General features: G+C 41.9%; 1 protein-coding gene across 1 annotated transcript; it reads left to right on the plus strand.

Annotated features, from left to right (window-relative positions):
- The first annotated feature begins 10,266 nt into the window (after window positions 1-10,266).
- Window positions 10,267-19,927, plus strand: slc30a5 (solute carrier family 30 member 5). Its single transcript, XM_048259753.1, has 16 exons — window positions 10,267-10,668; window positions 10,811-10,933; window positions 11,043-11,109; window positions 11,199-11,284; window positions 11,378-11,465; window positions 11,632-11,719; window positions 12,015-12,091; window positions 12,963-13,133; window positions 13,454-13,742; window positions 14,110-14,318; window positions 14,699-14,856; window positions 15,248-15,377; window positions 15,796-16,036; window positions 18,317-18,543; window positions 19,062-19,190; window positions 19,693-19,927. Exons 1-16 carry the CDS (start codon window positions 10,598-10,600, stop codon window positions 19,861-19,863), a joined length of 2,325 nt encoding a protein of 774 aa, XP_048115710.1. The 5' UTR covers window positions 10,267-10,597; the 3' UTR covers window positions 19,864-19,927.
- Window positions 19,928-21,017: the final 1,090 nt, after the last annotated feature.

Here is a 21,017-nt window from a genome sequence, read left to right on the forward strand (position 1 = left end):
CTGCCATCATAATGCATAAGTACTGCATTAGGTGAAGGCTGGAGAAGTGTCTAGTACAAGCCGGGCTTGTAATTGTAATGCTTCTTAGCTCTTAGTAATACTGCAAAGTATTCTAGCATGAGGTCCTTGCAATGTGATCCTTTGAGTGTTGGGTATGGGAATTAATTAGGCATATTGTGATCCAAATCACTTGCTGTAGGCTAGTGATCTGGGACGCATTTGACCTCATATCTTTTGTGGTGTAAATGTTAATGCATTCTCAAAATGACTTAGGCAGTAATTTAAACACACAAGAGGTCAGCTGGACACCTTGGAAAAACTTGATAAATGAGTCTCAACCGTCACATTGTGATCCAGTCCCACACAGCACATTTTAAAAGAGCTATGAATAGTGTCTGAGTTGTGTCTTGAACACAATAGCATTCATGCATTGACTTTTGATACAACGCCTTGTGAGCTACAAAGTGTAAGAGAGTATACGGTCCAAGGCTGGTTAGCATGCCAACCTTAGTAGATCTGGACAATACTTTCTTTCTTTTTTGATTCATTTCTTCACATTCTTTTACTATTTCCAGTTCACCTTTGAGTGTTTTAAACTGAAATTCCTACACATGGCCCCTTTAACCCTTAAAGGAGTACCGTCTGGTGTGACGGGATTGTTGAGAAATGAACGTTCTAAAGAATATCTGGGTTCATTGAATTCAACATAGAATTTTAGAACCTTCAATTGTTGCGGAACTTAGAACGTTCAAAAACCTACACCTTTAAGGGTTAAAACTAAGTCTTTGGCCATAGTCTTGGCCATAGTTTAGTTTCTGTAGAACAAAGGAAGTGGCCTTTCAGACCACAGAGCATCCTTCTCCTTCAGCCTTAGCTGCCGCCTCATTTACACTGATGTTGTGTCAGAGCAAACCTAATTAACATGAAAACAAAAAAAGGCTGAAGCCTTTATTGGCAACCATGTTTTATGTGAACAACCTCAGCATGAGTTAATAATGTCACCAAGTTATTTACACAGTCTTTTAAAGCACCACCACCCCCAACATCGCCTGCCCTCCACTACCTTCCGGCATGCCCTTTAATCAAATTTCATCATCTGCTCGGCTGTAACCACACTTAATGCACTCGCTTCTATGTGAGAAACAATAGCAATGAAATCCATAAATTTAACCAAACCTCGAGCAATTAACTAAATGAGCAGCGCAATAATTCTTTGATGACATGGTGAAAGCCATTTAAGACGAGAATAATTCAAACTGCCTTCGGGGTAATGACTCCATTGCATGGTGGATGCACACAATGTGCACACAAGTACATTATCTCCGGTGATGTGAGGCGACCTCACATATTTTATCTGCAATTAGTGGTCCTTTGTTCAGGAATGGCATTGTGTCGATGCAGTGTATGGCACAATGAGAAGGTCAAAAGCAATGCTTTCAAATATGAAAGGAATGGTCACTCTTTGTTTTCATTATTCTCCTTAGTACTCACATCAGTGCAAACGTAGCCAAGTGTGAGAAATACTTGTGACATTGTGGTGGTAAAAATGCACAATATTGGGATCAGAAATCCAATTACCTAATGCGATTGCAGACGCGGCCATTAGATATGGTGTGTCCTCCATAGAATTATCGTACCACTCAGCATGCAACAACCCCAATCAGATAGAGAGCGCCCATGATGTCATCCCATGGCTCCCCATTAGAGCAATTTGGAGCCGTTTTTATCTCCCCCCCCCCTCGTAGGCCTACACTCATCCCCGAGATCAGAGTGGGGATTAAGAGGAGACTAATCAGACTCCCATCGGTTGGGCCCTAAGACTGCATAACATACTTCACAAAGTGTGCTCTATTGGGTGATTCAGAGTTAAATAGGGGTCCAGGGCCCAGTCTCTCTCTGACCGCTGTTTTCAGAAGCACTTAAGAGCGAAGGATGGTGTGGTGATAAAGGGGAAGAACGCTAACAGAAACTTAAATAGACACAAAGTGAGTCAAAGTGAAACTGAAGTGTGTCTGTCTCGTTTGATTGATTGCTGTCTTGAGATGGAAAACGAATCTAAAGACGGAGTCCTCGAAAAGGTCAAGAGAAATCCTGGGGGTTTTGAGGGGGAGAGAAAGACAGTATGATGTCTTTACGTATGATGTTCAAGATGTCATTCAGACTTCATATGACAATACTCAGTGTGGATGGTAGATTCACCAATAAATATTATTTCTATTTTTAATTTCTTTTTTAACTCTGTAATTGCAGAAATCCTAGTGAGTTAATTGTACCAAGGCCACTCAGGTGACACAGGTTTCTGCTTGCTCTGGCTGCTATTCTGACTTCCTGTAAGAAGCAGAAAAAAGAAACAGCTTGTCTGGTTCAAAAGACACCTACTCATCACACCACTGCCCATCGAGACGGTTGATCACACCAACTTTATTTATAACTTACACTTATATCCTGTTGATCTTTTGTAATGGTGCGTATATTTACATCTTGAAAGGGCAGGACATTCTGTTCCATTCTCTCAATGGGTTTTTGTGCTTATGAAACATGTCGGCTATGTTCCTATTTGCTGGCTATCAAGGCTATCGATATCACTGGCTATAAAATTCTATTTAAATAGAATTGCATGATTTTTTGAAGACCCTGAACCTAGAAAGAGAAGCCAATTCAAACATCAGACTCATACTCATGTGATGAGCTATGTTGTTATCTTTCCTGAAAATCTTTGATTTGTGTCAGTGACAGAGTTATGTTCCCAGGGCAAGTTCCCCCCTGGGTCCAAACCATCCGGCAACCTTTGCACAAGTGTCCTGATCAGTGGTGAAATAGTTTGTTTGACTGAAATGTGGCAACAGACGCACTAGATGACCCCAGATGTTGTGTACAGATGACTCCTCTCAGGATATTATACTGTTTCATTTTTGTTCATTTTGTAATATCAAATACAACTATTGTGGAAAGTTCTGATACCACTCGTCTTAAAGGTCCGGTCTACGATTCAAATTCAATACACTCTTTGTTTGAGTCGTGTTTTATTTAAATTAATACACCTGGCTGTGTAAATGGGAAACAAACGCCTTCCACCAAAATCACAGACTGTACCTTCAGTATCAACACACTCATTTTTATGTCATCTATTCAGAAATGAGACCGAGGCCTCTGGCAAAGGCTCTTGATCCACTGAGAAAACAGCCAATATACTTCATCTGGGGGACACGTTGTGAAATGCTTGGACTCGAACAATTGTTTGAGCAAATAATGACATAACACTGGGCAAACTCACACTCTCACACACACACACCTAAAACACACACACTCCCTCTTGAACACATTCACACACCGCACAGGTTGGCTTCCTATGTAAAATTTGTCTTTTTACTCTATTTTTGTTTGTCCCCATGTTACAGTACCATTACTGTAAATCAAACATTCGCCTCACATTACAAACACTTTTGTCATACATAATATGACATTTTAGATACATCATGTACACACTGTTGCTCAAAAACTAACGCTCTTTCGTTTTTCATAGACTTTTTTATGTATTTCCATACAAGAGTGAAAGTTACTGTATCTACAGAGAGAAGTTGAAATACACAGTAAAAATGCAAGCAATATTGAAACCAAAAAATAGTGTTTTTTCCCAAATAATTTGCTGTTGCGAATACAGTATTTTACAGCCAACAAGAACAAAGCAAAGCAAAAGACAATGACCACCAGATGTACATGGAGTTCTGAAAAAACTGATTGATTTTGCCTAAGATGGAAATGACTGACTACTATCAAATTACTTTGCTTTTTCTAAAGAAAAGTGTGTGTGTGTGTGTGTGTGTGTGCGTGTGTTGATGTGTGTGTGTGTGTCTGTATGTGTGTGTGGTTATGTATGTATTCAACAGTACACACTGTTGCTCAAACAATTGTAAAAAACTGTAACACAACCGCCTGGCAGGCTGCTGGCCCTCCATAGGGTCTCTCTGGCTCTCTGGACTTACTCAGTCTGACACACATGCCCTTGAGGAACTTGACTGACTAAAGCTGATATTAGCAAAACTCTGGAGACACTCAACACCAACCAACTCTTTCGATATCCAAGGCTGTGAGGGTTACACACAATTTTATCTTGTTTGCTACAGTTTAATACAGTTTTTTACAATTGTTTACACACGTTTTCAAAACTCTGTGTCTATTTTTCAAAACTCCACACACAAAACCCACAATTGCTCACACAAAATGCAAAATGCCTCAAATCTCCAGCAAAATGACACACAGCATTCAAAATGTCAAAACACATCTTTAAAAGCAAACATTAGCCTCACATTACAAACACTTTTGTCATAATATGACATTTTGGATACATCATGTACACACTGTTGTTAAAAACCTAAAGCTCTTCTGTCTTAGGCTTTCTATATGTATTTCCATACAAGAGTGAAAGTTACAGTATCAACTAAGAGAAGTTGAAATACAGTAAAAATGCAAGCAGTATTGAAACCAAAAATAGTGATTTTTCCCAAATAATTTGCTGTTGCGAATTCAGTATTTTACAACAACAAAAAAAAAGCAAAGAAGAATACAGTGACCACCAGATGTACATGGAGTTTGAAAACACTGATTTTTTTTTTTTCCAAAGACAAGTGTGTGTGTGTGTGTGTGGGTGGGGGGGTCGTGTACAGTATGTATTCATAGGCCTATAGACCCTTTCAACTGCAGAAACAAACAATTCTACAGTAAGCGTTCCTAAGGCATTTCTGGAGGCACAGAAAAATTTATTGAGCTAATGGTACTGTAACATGGGGACAAACAAAAATAGAGTAAAAAGACAAATTTTACATAAAGTCAACTTTTTGTAGAACATTACTGTATGCTAAAGTCCGATTACTGTAATTTTCAAAGTATCTGCATTGGTTCTGAATATTTCAACCGGAAATCCTCTAGGAGCAGATTGAAAGGGTCCATACCTATATAGAGAGTATATCTATTCATAGACCTATACTAAGGCAATGATTGCATGGTGTTCAGTAAAGTAAAGAGTGTTTACACATGTGAAGAGAAAGAGTGAGGCACTGGTGATTTAGTGTGGCATTTTGATGGGTTGTGTTTGAAGAACGAAATCAAGTTACTTCCTGTTAGATTTTTGTGTGTTAGGTAGAAAATTGTGTGTGTGGTTTTTTGCAAAATGTGTGTTTTAGTCAATTGAAAACTGAGTCAAACACTGAGAATTAGTGTATGGTTTTGCAGATTTGGTGTCGGGTTATGATGTTTGGAGGACATGTTTAGAAAATTGTGTGACAAGCAAAGATTTAGTGTGTAAGCAGTTGAAAAAAACTGTAATTACTGTAATCATGAGTGTGTGTGTGTGTGTTTTTGTGTATACGTGTACTTCTGTGTGTGTGTGTGTGTGTGTTTGCTTGTGAGAGTGTGTGTGTGTGTGTGTGGGGTAATAATGTGTGTGTTTGTGTGTGTGTGTGTGGGGGGGCTGTTTATGTGTGTGTGTGTGTTTGTGTGTGTGCGTGCGTGCGTGCATGCATGTGTCTGTGAGTGTGTTTGTGAATGTGTGTGCATGTGTGAGTGCATGTGTGTGCGTGTGTGTGTTTATGTGTGTGTGCATGCATGTGTGCGTGCCTGTGTGTGTGTGTGTGTGTGTGTGTGTGCATGCGTGTGTGTGTGTGTGTTTATGTGTGTGTGTGCATGCCTGTGCGTGTGTGTGTGTGTGCCTGTGTGTGCATGCGTTTGGGTGCATGTGTACTGTGTGTGAGTGTGTGTGTATGTGTGTGTGTGTGTGTGTTTATGTGTGCGTGTGTGTGTGTGTGTGTGCGTGCGTGTATGGCCCCCCATGAACGGAATTCCATGAAACTTGGCATCCATCCAGAGGGTGTCAATGATCATACTCAAAAATCAAATTTCGTGCAGTTTTGAACATGTCAGACAACGATACCTGCGATTACAACTCCTAATTTTTGCTTTTTCATTTTTAACTATAGGTGGCGCTATACCTCAAATGAGTGGATTTGGGATGGGTTGACATGGCCCCTTGAGACCAACATATGAAAAAAGTTGTCATCCTAGGCCCTACCGTTCTTGAGATATTCAGAGAAAATTGTGTCGGTGGGTGGGTGACGGATCAAAACAAAAACAATGGTTCGTATCATGCTTGTGGGGCTACATGCCCACCAAGTTTCCCAGGAATCTGTCCCAGGAATCATTGACAGAAATTCACTGAAGAAAAATAAATAAAATAAAGAAAGAAAAAAATAAAATCTGGAAGAAACAAGACTAAACTTTAGCCTATAGCTTAGTGTGGCGATCATATTAAAAAAAAACTGCCCACCAGGCTGCTTGTCAAAATATGTGGATTTGTAATAATACTGAATAGTGTGATTAGCATAATAGTATTATTTGTCCAAGTAATAGTATTATTAGTACTGTATTAGTAATAAGACTAATAACACTAGTCTGTTACACTACTGTATACCTAAGGGAAATCTTACAAACTTTTACAGAAGTTCATTTCCCTGGTTGTGGGTGATTCCATTCATGTGAATTTGCTGTGTGAATGTCAGTGAGCAGCGCCCACTCACTTCCTGGTTTCTCCCGACACAGATGAACTCAACTTCCCGTTGGTGAACCTTCACATAGCGATGGCAAATCCTATTGTTGGACCTGAATCTAGCTGACCTATACCTCCAAATCGGTGCTAGCATGTTTAGCACTCTTTCTTTGTGCCTGTACATGCAGTGGAACCAAGGTGCTTGAGGAATGTTAGAGGAGTACCATGAATCAAACACACAACCACTGATGTTACATGTAATCAATCATGGCTACACACTGCACTTGAGCTGTCATATTATGAATGGGTGTATGGCAGTCAATGCATCTGAACATGAGTGTCAGGAAGGAATGTGAAATAAGAGAAAGAGTCTTTGCTGATCAATTTATGTGTAGTGAGAGGATTTATCTTCAACCCTATATCTCTCTTCATTTCAAGCAATTTCTTATTAAGTGTCCTTTCTTCACTCTGTACATATTCCTTCATTACATTTTTTTACACTTCATCTGGATATCTACTGCTTCTCTACTTCTCTACAGTCTTCTATTTTCATATTTGTATCCCCTCTTTCTCTCTTCAAAAGACTGTATCTGATTATCTTCTCATTCATTCGACCCTCTCAGTAACCAGACTATCCATTTGATTGACCTGACCTGTCTGTCTCTTCTTTTTTCCATTCTCTCTCTCTTTCTCTCTCTCAATATCTCTCTGTCTCTGTCCCCTATTGTATATATCTCTCTCTCCCTCTCTCTCTCTCTCTCCGTTCTTGTCTCTCCTCTCCTCTCCCCTCCCCCTTTGTCTCTCTCTCCACTGCTGCAGAGGTAAATCTCATGACCGGTCTGAAAGGGGCCTGAGCTTAATGCTGAGCCTACATGGCAGTGGTGAGTGATTCAACAGAATCAGGTCAGAGCAGCAGAGCAGAGTTTCCCTCTGATTACAGGGCCAGACACAATGATGACAGTCAGCAACATGAAAGCACAGGGTCACAGCGTGGAGGCTATAATCTGGTATACCGTCCGTGGTTGTGTGCTATAGCAGCAAAGTAAAAAGCTTTCCTTTTTTTTGTTCCCTCGCTAGTGCTAATAGAGTTTTTGGATGTAGGCTGCTATTAAAAATGTATGTTTTCTCCACTTGGCAAGTCAAGGTAGAACGGCAAGCTAAAAATATAAAGCTGTGATGTGATGGGAAGATTGCAACTGCATAACACTGTGTCTGTATTAAAATGGCACAGCTTTGCTGATTATACAACCCTCTGGCAGCTGAAATGAAAGGTGCATTAATAATGAACATTTTTGCACAAAAACAGTTTCTGAAAGGGCATATTTAATTTGTGGTGAGAAATTAAGTGAATACATTTGCACAGTTGTCTGCACAGGTGACTTGGTTAAGAAAAGGTTTGAAATTGTGGAGGCCAAAGCGTACGCTTTGCAAAAGAAAGCAAGCACTCTGAATGTTTTCATGTGGGAGACAAGTTGATACAGTGTTTCTTTTTTTGCCTCCTCAAAGGCCACTGTGGAGCTTCAAAGGGCTCCTCCTTATTCTCTCTCTGTTTGCACAAAAACTAATGTTTGCCATAAGGAGTGAAGGCAGGGGTAAGTGAAGGGATGTTAGAAACCTGAGTGTTCCCACTGACACACACGCACACACACACACACATACGCAAGCACAGACACACACACACACACACACACAGACACACACACACACTCACTCCCCTATCCTTCTCTGGGCTTTAACTTGGCATCATGTCTGGGCAAGCTTGCCAAGCACGCAGCCTGCCTGTGCGACGCCTGAATAGTTCGGCTTTCATCCATGGTCGTCCACCTGCTGAGCAGTAAATACAGTTGCTCTCCTAAAACCCTACAGACAAATTGCTTCGGACTAATTGCCCTTTGTCTCATTGTGTGATCTTGGTCACTCTCCAGCCGTCGCCACTGGCTATGTAAATGGTGGGACCTGCACTGCAGGCCACTCTTCATTCAGTTCCATTACTGATGTCTTACTTGGGGCTTGACTGTGCTTTTGTCCCGCACTGTAAGACCACCCTCTACTAGAATCATTCACGAGGACTTTCTCAGCAAAGCTTAAGCTTGAGTATTACTTCATTGCCATGGTAATACTCTGGCCAAAGCTCAGTGGATAACAAAGTTTGGCTAAATATGTTTGAAGGTGCTGCAATCTGTAATACTAATAAAGCCCTGTGGATTAGATCATAACTAATGAAAAGATGAGAAAAAAATCTAGAATTGTGCAAATGTGCATTTTTACAAGCGTATTTAACTTTTCAAAAACCTTATTTATTATTTATAATCTCTAAAACCTCTCTCAGTTGTCCTACTTAGTCCTGGTTAGATGCACTGCACTTTCTATTGACAACCATAATTACAGTAATCTAACAGTGCCACCTACTGTTGAGCTTGATACATGTAACTATAATCTCACTCATCAATACGTTAATGACAGTATCTTTAGTTTTTTTTTGCATTGTGGTGAATAACTTCTATTAATTAGCCTACTATATGTTTTAACGCTACAGATCAATGAGCACAGACAACATGAACTGTCTGAGACAGACTGTTGTACAACCATTGATGAAGGAGGCCCATATTTGGCCTTTGTAAAAGTCAAGGGCATCATATGAGATCACTGTGAATTACTGTATTTTCAGTGCTCTATTTATTTTATTAACAGGGTGGTTTTATATACTCCCACATGATAACTAAAATAATTACAACCATAAATGGCCCCACATAAATAATGGGTAAGGTGATCCTGATGCAAAGCAGTACCCTAAAGCATTTTCATGTCTCTCGATCACATTAACATGTAATGGATGAGGACAGGGCTATTCTTGGGGTTAAAAATAGATCCATATCATGGTTGTAAATGACTGATATGTTGTCCGTTTCCAAACTGAGACTGACACAAAATGACAAGAAAAACGTAAGACAAAACACTGTGATACACTTAAAACATCAGGGTGCAAAGACAAATGCATCCCTTTATGTCAGCAATAATTCCTCATAAAGGATGTGTACAATATCCGCCTCCTAGAACACATCGTACAGCACATAGATTGCATCATGCTCCATTGACAGCATAAATGGTGTGCTAACCCCGCCAACCTGTTCTGCCTGAGCACATTATGAAGATGTATGTGTGTGATGCAGAGGATGCTGAGGTCAAGCCACACTATTAGCTATCTCTGTAACGTCATTCTTTCCACTCTGCTGAGGCAGGATGTGTGATCTTCATATACAGTAGCCTCCTGTTTCAATATTGCAGATAAGCATTTTTGTTCTGACTATAGAAAGGAAGTGTGACACTGGACATCACTGTGGACGAGTGATGGCTTCAAAGTGGACTTGTTATTTCAACCTGTTTATCTTGCATTGTCAATGAATTACAGAGTATAGAGAATAGGCCTACTTATGCCTATGATAGTGTCCATGGTGAATATTTTAATGGACCTATCCACATTATTACACATTTACGTCATGTTACATAATCTGAGAGTTAAAAAGGTTTTAAGACAATATTGTATCATGTTATTTGGCCTATGTCATATTCCTGTTTACGTCAAGGATTTTACATGGGATACGTGGCCCTCCACGTAAAGGGCCTGATCTGTATAGCAAAATGAGAAGCCAGACATTCACTTCGCCGGTGCACATCGTATATGTATCAACGATGGAGTACAGGAAGCTATCCGGCTCCATTTCCATGCGGAAGTCTTAGCAGCGACAACAACACATAGCATTACAAGCTGCCGACGCTTAACAGTCAGGTTGTGATGTGTCACTGTTAAACATTTGACATAACAATGGTTCTAGTTTAATAAATCAGAGGTAAATATGCGCGAAACTTGAGCTAGGTCCGTTCTATGGACCATGCAATAGCGCACGACTCCAGCAGTAAGACGGTTGTGAGACCAGCTGCTAGCTAGCTAGCCATCTCAGTGATGAACAGTGCTCATCAATGCGCGATCAGATAGCCTGCCAGGTTACTAGTATGCAAATGTAAGCTAGTAGTCCAAATTGTAAATATAACTACGACAAAATGGATGACAAATACAGCAGTAATGTTCTTTCCAGTGGGAAACTTGGGCGAGTCGAAGTACCAAATGCCAGGTGAGAAGCCTAGCCTACCTAACGTTAGCGTGCTAATCGGCCCTTGTGGATTCTGAAACATTTTTATGATACCGTTATTAAGTGTATTGTAAAATTGCACTGTCTCCAAAGGATGCTAATATGGATTCACATTTCTTTTCAGTCTTACAAGGTACATAGTACTGCTTTGGCTGACGAAATTGTTGAAGGCCCTTGGAATATTTGAGTCTTATGATTTACTGAAAGTGGTACACATAGTTCAATTTCTCTTCATACTTAAGTTGGGGTGAGTATTGTTGACAGTAGCCTTTGTTATCACAGCCGCGAGTTTAAGATGATTTTATCTATGTAAGTATATGACTCTCTATGTAACCATTTTACACTCTTCTCCACAGATGTGCAATGCTCTTGGTTTTCTTTCAGAAACCATTCTCCTCGGGGAAAATGATCACCAAAAGACAGGTGACCGCTTACTTTCTTCATGGATCAGCACTTTATAGGATCTTTATTAGGACCTTGTAATAATGGCATAATGTATCTGTACTTGACAGTGGATCAGGATATTCAAGCATTCAGTGATCAGTTGCATCATATCTCTGTTGGGCTTTTTTGGACTAACACTTTGTGGACCATTAAGGTAAAGGCACATCATTTTTTTTTACAATTTCCTAAGAAAGATTTACTATGTATCTGGGCTTAGACATAAATATACTCTTTGCTTTCTCAACAGAACACTACTACTCTTTGAGCACAGCGATGTGGTGGTTATTACACTGCTTAGTGTGCTTTTCACAAGTTCAGGAGGAGGACCTTCTAAGGTAAAATAAATAAATGAACGTACACAAAAGTCTTCTTCTTAAATGTGTTTGGTTTGTTAAGCCTTGTAGCTTCTGCTTTTGACTTGACTTGATGTCTTGCACTACAACTGATTTGACACAGCTCCGTAAAACTAATATTCTGTTGGTTTAATGATCTTTTCTTCAGACACGTGGTGCTGCTTTCTTTATCATTGCTGTGATCTGTCTCCTGCTCTTCGATAATGATGATCTTATGGCCAAGATGGCTGAACACCGTATCCTTTAAAACACAAGTTGAAAATGGCTTTGCATTTTGTTGAGTTTGTTCTGTTGCCAGCATTTTGCCACTATTAACTATGCAATGTAGATACTGGTGGTGAATGGAGATGATTGAAACATCCAGTATTACACAGAAAACTGTAAAATGTTCTGTGGTCAATCTGTGAGCATCTGTGAGAGTTCTTCTGAGAACTGTATGGTTGCACAGAACAATCAGGGTTTCGTCTAACTCACTTTCTCGTGTCACACTGTCCCTGGCCTGCTCCTATATTGGCCTTAATTGAATTTCAGCTGAGGGGCATCACGACAGTGCTCTGACGCATGCACTCTACACGGGTATATCCTTTTTAGGAGTGGCGGACCACAAGGTGTGTAACCTGCCTTCACCTTAGGGGGTAGATAAAGTTGTCTGGCTCATTGTCTCTGTGTTATTTACTGTCTGTGTGTCTTGTCGTCTGTCTGTCATATTGTCTTAGTGCCTGTGTCCACTAATCGTATTCTTTGCACTGACGGCGCCCTCAACCTCATTTTCAGCTTCAGTCAAGTGTTTATTGTTGCTAGGTTACGAAGTTTTGATTGGTCCTCGAGAGAGAAGTGACATTGACGAGCCCAGCGCTGTTTTTAAACTTGGAACAAATTTCAACTTTCAGTGCTCTGAGCGCTTCGGGGGGGAGGGGTCAGCACTAAGGGCTTTTTGCCGCCAAGGGCACGTAGTGCTGTGAGTGCTGAACTTAATAGGATTTGTATAGAAAATTAACCTGACTCTCGCCAGATGAATTTCGTTCCGCCTAGCTCTACTCATCCATCTGGGACCAATCCATTGGAGTGTTGCTTCAGAAGGCTGGGCCTAATCAAAAAATGCTTACATATGATTGAATAAGCCACTTGTCCATCATCTATTGACGTGCTACTTCAACCACTCACATCGAAGCCAACCCGTGACGCTGATAACAGTCTCACAGTCGCTTCTACACGATGTCACATCTATGAAACTCCCGCCCTGCGTCCTGATTGGCTGTACCATAAAATCGGGTGCAGAAATCACTCTCAATGGAAGAGGTCCCAGATGGATGTGAGTGAAGCTAGGCGTAGCTAAGCGTAACGAAATTCATCTGGCGAGAGTCAGGTTAATAGAAAATAGTGCAAAAACAACACAATTGGTGGGCACAAGCCATTATTGACTTACTTTGAACTGCATTGACTCTGAGTTGCCTCATCACTCTTCCTCTGCATCTCCAGGGTGGGGTTGTACTACTGGTGGTGGCGCTGTGCCTGAAGGTGGGGTTCAACACCGCCTCCCGGAAGCTGTCAGTGGAGCTCGGCGGAGCGAAGCGGCTCTATGCCCTCTCCAGCTTGGTCTCCACCATGGTTCTCCTCCCCTGGGTTATAGTCCTGGCTGCCACAACAGAGGTAGAGGATTATTCTACTATACTATGGGAGGCATCCTAGCCATTTTGTTTTTTATTTATTAATGGTCTGTGAATGACCAAGAACTGATCCTAACAAAGCCACAACTGTGGTTTGGTTCAGTTTTAAGTTGCTGCTTTTGATTTTAGTTTTCTTTGATTGCAAAGTTGTAACAATAAATGGAAAACTTTTGCATGTGCGTGATGTGCAAAACAGCTACAGATGTGTAAAACCACCACATTGGCACTGTGTGGAATAGTTTTGTCTTGAAATCCAAAATCCTGAAACGAGAGCGCTTTCCTGACTCTGACCCTGTGATGTAGAGCAAGGTGGAGTCGTGGTCAGCCCTCATTCTGCCGTTTGCCATGATCATCTTCTCCGTCATGATCCTGGACTTCTACGTGGAGTCCATCTGCGTGGCCAAGATGGAAGCCCCCCGCTGCGCCCGTTACGGTGCCATCTTCCTCTTCCTCAGCGGCCTGCTGTTGGCCAACTTCTGGACGCATCCGCTGACCGACCAGCTGAGGGCCATTAGCAAGCCTGCGCAGCAGTCCAGCACCGAGCATGTGCTCTCAGGGGGGGTACTGGTCAGCGCAGCCTTCTTTCTCATGTGTGAGTGCCATTTACACACATGCATGATGAACCCTCCCTTGTTGTTTGAAAAACACAGGCATTTCAAATTTGAAAGTGTCCTGTATTGCAGAATTAACAAGGTCTATCTGACATGCTCACAAATATATTTTGCACCAGATAATCTAAAGATAATTTATATAAATAACATTTAAATAACATACAATTATTTTTTGAGAGGTGGTAACATCACTGCCTGACAATTAGTTGATGTGGGTTTGATTCTTTAACCTGCCGTTGCGAGTCTGTCACTTTGGATAAAAGCGTCTGCTTAGCTTAGCTTTAGCCCCAGTTCCTAACTGCACAGCGTCTTTGCTGACATGCATCATCTCCTTTCCTCTCCTCTCAGCCGACAGCATCCTGTCATCCCCATCTAAGAAAGGCCAGAAGGGGACCTTGGTGGGCTACTCTCCTGAGGGTACCCCGCTGTACAACTTTATGGGCGACGCCCTACAGCACACGTCCCAGTCCTTGCCCAGGTTCATCAAGGACTCCCTCAAGCAGATCCTGGAGGAGTATGACTCCAGGCAGATCTTCTACTTCCTCTGTCTTAACCTGGTGAGTGGTATCTATCTATCTATCTATCTATCTATCTATCTATCTAATGTTGCAGAGCATTCTATCTTTTCTTTGAGACCTTGGCATTTAGGCACAAACATGGATTGACATTACAAAGTCAATTACCTGAGATAAATGTTATGTCCCACTTTGCACAGTATGGCTTTACACAGTTGTTTTTGTAGTTGTTGTCACAAGTTTTTTTGATGTCTTGAAGAAATCACGCAATTGAAATTTCACAATTTAGCATGTTATTTCAATCGCTGTGATGTGCAACTTCGGAGACACATATTTGCATGTATGAATCTGCATTATGTGAATGCAGAAGCGTTTGTGCCTTTTTGTTTAGTGCTGTTCTGTGGTTGTGATCTCTGTCACAGGCCTTCACCTTTGTGGAGCTGTTTTATGGGGTGTGGACCAACAGCCTGGGCTTGATCTCAGATGGTTTCCACATGCTGTTCGACTGCTCCGCTCTGGTTCTCGGACTGTTTGCTGCTCTGATGACACGCTGGAAAGCAACCAGGATATTCTCCTACGGGTCAGTAACATCAATGTCACTCAAAAATCGTCCTGTTGTTCACACTTTTGAAAAACATGGTTTTACATGGTTTGTAGCAATCGTGTATGCTGTAAGTTGTGGTTAGTGCAGTGTCTTTAAAATGAAGGTCAATTCATGTAAACGTTCAAGCCTGCATTAAATGATTAAGTACAACATAAGTTAGAATATAATGAGAAATGTCACAAAAACATCATATGAATCATGAGAGATTAATCTAAAACACTATGCTTAACGGTCCGATATCCAGCTTACTTAGCAGCCTTCTTTAGTTTTAGTTCTGAAATCATGTTAACACGGGTCTTTCTTTTGTAGACGTTGTGTTTGTTGAATTACATCCTGTTTAAATATGTTCATGTATATGTTTGTCCAGGTATGGCCGTGTTGAGATTCTCTCGGGATTTATCAACGGCCTCTTCCTCATGGTCATCGCTTTCTTTGTGTTCGTGGAGTCCGTAACCAGAGTTCTGGATCCCCCCAACATCAACACAGACATGTTAACGGTGAATTTGCACTCTACTCTAAAACAGCGAGTCACATCAGCGTCCACTATATCCCTGCATCCCTAGGCATATTTTACTGACACTATTTGAGTAATAGAATTAATCTCCCACTGATTAATGAAATATCCTGACCTCTCGTTTTCTGCTTTATTGTGTTACTCCCAGAAAAGAGTATTATAAACAGAATTGACTCTCAGGATATCAAACCTCAGCCCTGAATAAGTTTCTCCTTATTTCCTCTCATGTTGGAATATGTCACTGTAAGTGACTATGAAAACAGTTCTAGTGGTCATAGGACTAGAGTTCCTAGGACACCTCCTAGTGGTCATAGTTGCACATTGCAATTTAGTATTTTGCTCTATATTAAGCTATAGTAACCTGATGAAACTGACTCCTGGATGTCTCTCTGTTCTCCTAGCCTGTCTCAGTTGGCGGCCTTCTCGTCAACCTGGTGGGCATCTGTGCTTTCAGTCACGCCCACTCCCACGGCTCGGCCAAGAGCAGCTGCTCTGGCCACGACCACGGGCACTCTCATCATGGGCACGGCGAGCACGGCCACGGAGGTCATGGGCATAGCCATGGCGGACATGGGCACTCTCATGGCGGACATGGGCATTCCCATGGGTCTGGTGGAGGGGGCATGAATGCCAACATGAGAGGTAACAGCTCCATCTTGGTCTGTGGTTTTGCTCTTTTTCAGGAATGAATGAATTGGTAGATTATGTTGAGCAGACTGCTTTTCAGAGATATAGATAATGATTTACTAGTATTGCCCTAATTACATTTGAATCTCCTTATTCTGTGAGGGTTTAAGTACTCAGTACTTTTGTTGTATATAAATAGATTCATTGTAGTCATTTAATAGAAACAAATCCAAAATATTTATGAAGAAGTAATGGACCATATGCACGGGACACTGTTGCACATAGGGAATCAGCACGATACGATGGGCACGACGATTTATGAGTGTGTTAAAATGGCGTTTACAAACGGAAGTTCGGGAGGAGCATGACAGAATTTGCCACGCCTCCTTCAATCAGACAGGTTATTTATTCGCAGTCTGCCTCTATCTGCCAAAGTTGCAGCATCGGCGTCACTCCGCTTGCAAGAAGCAGAGCTACTCCGTGGACCATATCTTTGATTAGAGCAGAGTTGGATGTAGGATCGATTGCCCTCGTTTCGCAAGGAAAGCAGACCTGCGTCGCCTTCTCCAACAATCAGTTTATCTTTCCTCTCCTATTAAAGCCGATCAACTGCTCATCATCAGCTCCGTTCCTCCGGTGTCTTCCCCTCTGTTCATGCAACATGTTTTTCAACTCCGCAAACTGCTGCCTCTTTCTCTATTCCTAAACAGCTTTTCCCCCTGCTCACTCAACTCAGCAAGTTATGGCAGCCCGCGTGCAGCCCTCTACCTTGACTTCCCCTACTGCGGCCTCTTTCTCTTTCCAGCTAATCAACCCTCCCCACTTTTCTCTTTGCCTACCTAGGGTGCTGCGCAACCTCCTTCCCCTTTCCCCGTAGCGACCGCGTCGCTACTTTTCCCCCTTTGACCATCATCTCCCGCCGGCGCGAACTGCGTTCGAGCCCGCGTTTTTCCCCAGCCAGGGACCGCGTCCCTGGTTCTCCCTCACCCCTCTTTCCCTGGATTGGTGCCACCACCCTATAGGCTACCGTATCGGCATCTCATCTGAGACCATGTCTACATGAAATAGTAATACAATATAATCTATGTGGTGATCACAAAATCTATTTAAGGGAGCATCGCTTTAACTCAATGCCGGCGTTGGCCGTAAGGCAGCTGATACACAGGAGCTGTTGCTCTGTCGTTTATTGCCAAGAGGGCAAGGGAGGAATTTTTCTCCTTTAAATGTTTTTTTGCCTTCCTCTGTGTTCAGAGTGTCAGCATATTAAAGCCCTTCCCTAGCTGACCAAGGGAGCACCTGCACCTGCGTGTAGCTCTGCTCTGTTCCTCGGAATCCTCTCTAATAATGTGTTGCTGCTCATTACTTCTCTTGCCGTTATAGCTACCGCAGTTAGCTACAGCAGCCTATTTTAATTGCGTAGGCCTTACTAGCCTACTAAACATTAGGGTGCATAGATGTTGAACTTCACAACCGTGTGTTTGGGCTGTCATTTTCAACATCTACTCTCTCCTGCAGCCCAATACAATTTGGCTAATTACTTTTTCCATCGCATGGAAAGATCCCCCCTCCAGACTGCGTATGCTCCGTTACTCGCTTCTGGTTTCAAACGCAGCGCAATGCTGTTCTAACGCAAATTGGAATCCCAGCAGGCCGTTACTCATTATTTTATGGTGCAACCACCAACGCGGCAAAAAACGGCCTGTCCGATCAAGCGCTCAAAACTCTCGGCCCGTGGTCCTCCGACGCCTATCACTCTTATATCAGATCAAGTCTCTCTAATCTGAGGGAATTAGCGCACCTCGCGCTCTCCCGTCGAATTTGTTCGCGTGGTCCTGGTTATAGGGTCCCTCATCTTTAACGCATTTTTTGGGGTGTATTGCGGAATCCTGCACGACTCCTGCCTGCGCAGTTGACACCTGCACGATCCCGCAAATCACTTCAGGACCCTGGCCAGAGACTTCGCCAAACATGCTTTTCTATTATGCTATTACATGTATATCTGTTTGCAAATTACGGAATGTGAACTAGTGAATTGTTATTATTGGGCACTGAAGATATTCAGTGTCGGAGTGAACATATAAGGAGCAGAATATAACAGAAGATGCCGTTACAACACAGCTAACACTCCACCAGAAATAAAGGCTTAAGAGCCTTCTGTGCATATGGTCCATTGACGATAGCTGAAGTTTAGGTAGGTCAACATGTCCCGTGTGCCTGGGTTTCTGACCCTCCACTGATGCATTCTCCACTTTACTACTGATAGACTTACTGAGGTGCTGTCTCTGTCCTGACCAGGTGTCTTCCTGCACGTGCTGGCCGACACACTGGGCAGCGTGGGGGTAATCATCTCCACCGTGCTCATCCGGCAGTTCGGCTGGTTGATCGCCGACCCCATCTGCTCGCTCTTCATCGCCACACTCATCTTCCTCAGTGTCATTCCCTTGCTGAAGGACGCCTGTGAAGTTCTCTTGTTGAGGACACCTCCCGAGCACGAGAAGGACCTAAACATGGCGCTGGAAAAGGTTGGGCATTCACCAGATCTCTGTGTGTTTGTGTCATTAGGATCTGGATGTTTGAGAGCGGCATGACTTAAGGGCATCAGGAAACTATTTTGTTCTTGTTGGTTTTGAAACAAGATGTGTTGATGTGAAGAAGGGATTTACCAGGCTTTTTGAATTTTACTGTTCCCTTCCCTGTCTGTAAAGAAATGATCATACAGCATGGGCGAAATGCATATAGTTTCTATACATAGAATATTCTATATATTGCTCTAATTTATTATGCTCCCTCCCAATACACCTGAAAGATGCCTAAAGATGTTGGCTGATTAAAATGAAGCCAATTAAGCATGTAAAATTTTATATCAGAATAAAAGCTCAGCTGTTAAATCATCTTATTTTTTCCTGGACGGTATGTAGAGCAGAAGTATATCAGGGGATGTTATACAATGGTTGAAAGATGTATGGCATGGATCCTCTAACGTTCGGAGCCTCAGCTCATGAAGATTTCACGTTTCATTTATGTTGTTTGTGTTTTCCAGATTCAGAAAATAGAGGGTGTGCTCTCATTCCGTGACGCTCATTTCTGGAGACATTCGGCCAACGTCATAGCGGGAACAATCCACCTTCAGCTGATGTCAGATGTGGTGGAACAGAGGATCATTCAACAGGTGTGATGGCCTTTCAGAATCCGCTAAGTCACTGATCAAGTGCTTTATACCTAGTATATGTTCATCTGGCAAAATACATTTTCCTGAATTCTTCAAAGCTGAGTAGGCCCATAATGTCTTGAAGAATAGGTAGAAATGTTTTGGACATTTTGCATATTTGAATTTGTGTTCTCAGTAAACTGACCCAAAATATTCTATTGTGGATAATAGAATTGTAGTTGACAACAAATGGCATTTTGGTCCTTTTCCTTTCCTCTTTCCTTCCCACTTTCTTATCTTCAGTATATGCATAATTTCATACTTTGGCAATCTTGTTCATGAAGAAGCTCTAGTGTCTAGAACTGTCTCGATTCTATGGAAGTAGTACTAATTGCTGCACTAACATATCCTTTTTGCACTGTACCTTGATTGTTTACTTTTGTAAGTCGCTTTGGATAAAAACGACAGTTCAATGTATGTATGTGTTTATGTATGTACTGACTCTTGTGTTTTCTCCCATCAGGTCACGGCTATATTGAAAGACGCTGGTGTGAATAACCTGTCTGTGCAGGTGGAGAAGGAGGCCTATTTCCAGCACATGTCCGGCCTTAGCACAGGATTCCATGAAGTTCTGGCCATGACACAACAAATGGAGTCCATGAAGTATTATAAAGATGGAACATGTATCATGTAAAATAAAGATGTGTTTTTAACCAATTAAAATGGGATGAGAAAATAATAAATACGTTTTTAAGTTGTTCAAGTTGTATTTGTTCATTATTGTGTTTTAAAAAGAGAGAAAACACACTATTTTCATATTATCACATACATTGTCATATTCTTGTGTGAGTAGGTGCCTTGACCTCAATGTGGCAGAAAGTGGACATGCGTGATGAAATCGCTATTTATCTAAAGGGATTACATAGGCCTAGTCTATTTAGGACATGAAGGTCTTTTAATACAGACAGCTGCGCCGGAAGACTTGTCCATTTTATAGGCCCATAGTAGCACTGACCCACCCTAATAGACCGTGTAGAAGGTGAATGCAGCAATGACCCAATTTTTCCACCAAAGCCTGATGAGGGGAAGGTGAGCTGGATTTTCTGACCAATGCGTCGTCGTCGTCATCAAATCTAGGCAAGAACTAGCTTAGTGAAGTGTCATTAGGCTCATTAAACTTCATGCAGATCTGACTAAACGTGATGCATGCTGGACTTACGCATTCCATATGTATTATGTCCAGCATGTTCTATCACGTTTAGCCAGTCGGACAAATATAACACATATAGCTCCCTCTAGCTTGAATTCAGAACCACCTGTCGCCTAGCTTACTGTACATGAACAGGCAATTTGGCATAAAATGTTTGATACGGACATTAAAATGGCATTTAGGGCTAAACTGAAGCCGATATTAACTTTTTTTTTTTTTAAGGCTTTTTTTTGTTACTTCAAAGTCTGTGATGGCTAGTTCTTCAGAAATTCGGCTCGAGCGAGACCTGTTCCATTGTTATGACTTGTACCTCGCAATAATGTGGCAACCAGAACATTGTTTCACCAAAAGTTCTATGATATCAGATACATGTAACCTAGCATCCAAGCCTAAATAGCCTACTTTTGTCTACTGAGTGTTGATGGTAAGAACCGGCTTGCAGACTAGCCTACACAAGGACGTTTTCAAACTGGCTAGTCGCCTAGTTAATGCTCTGAACTAACGAGAACTGCTTTCCTTTCCTTGTTCTTGATAGGCCTACTGTTATTCCATTTCCATAACAGCTTAATTTTCTATTCTTGGAGCAATGTCCAGGCAAGCGAATTGGGGAGAGTACAGTTCTGACGACGACGACGACA

This window comes from Alosa alosa, chromosome 12, assembly GCF_017589495.1.
Source record: "Alosa alosa isolate M-15738 ecotype Scorff River chromosome 12, AALO_Geno_1.1, whole genome shotgun sequence".
NCBI lineage: Eukaryota > Metazoa > Chordata > Actinopteri > Clupeiformes > Clupeidae > Alosa > Alosa alosa.

Excerpts from the sequence above, each read along its gene's own strand:
- slc30a5 (XM_048259753.1), top strand. The coding sequence starts at position 10,598 with ATGGATGACAAATACAGCAGTAATGTTCTTTCCAGTGGGAAACTTGGG. Across the intron at positions 12,092-12,962 it reads TAGGAGTGGCGGACCACAAG|GGTGGGGTTGTACTACTGGT; the intron begins GTGTGTAACCTG and ends CTGCATCTCCAG. Across the intron at positions 16,037-18,316 it reads CATGAATGCCAACATGAGAG|GTGTCTTCCTGCACGTGCTG; the intron begins GTAACAGCTCCA and ends TGTCCTGACCAG.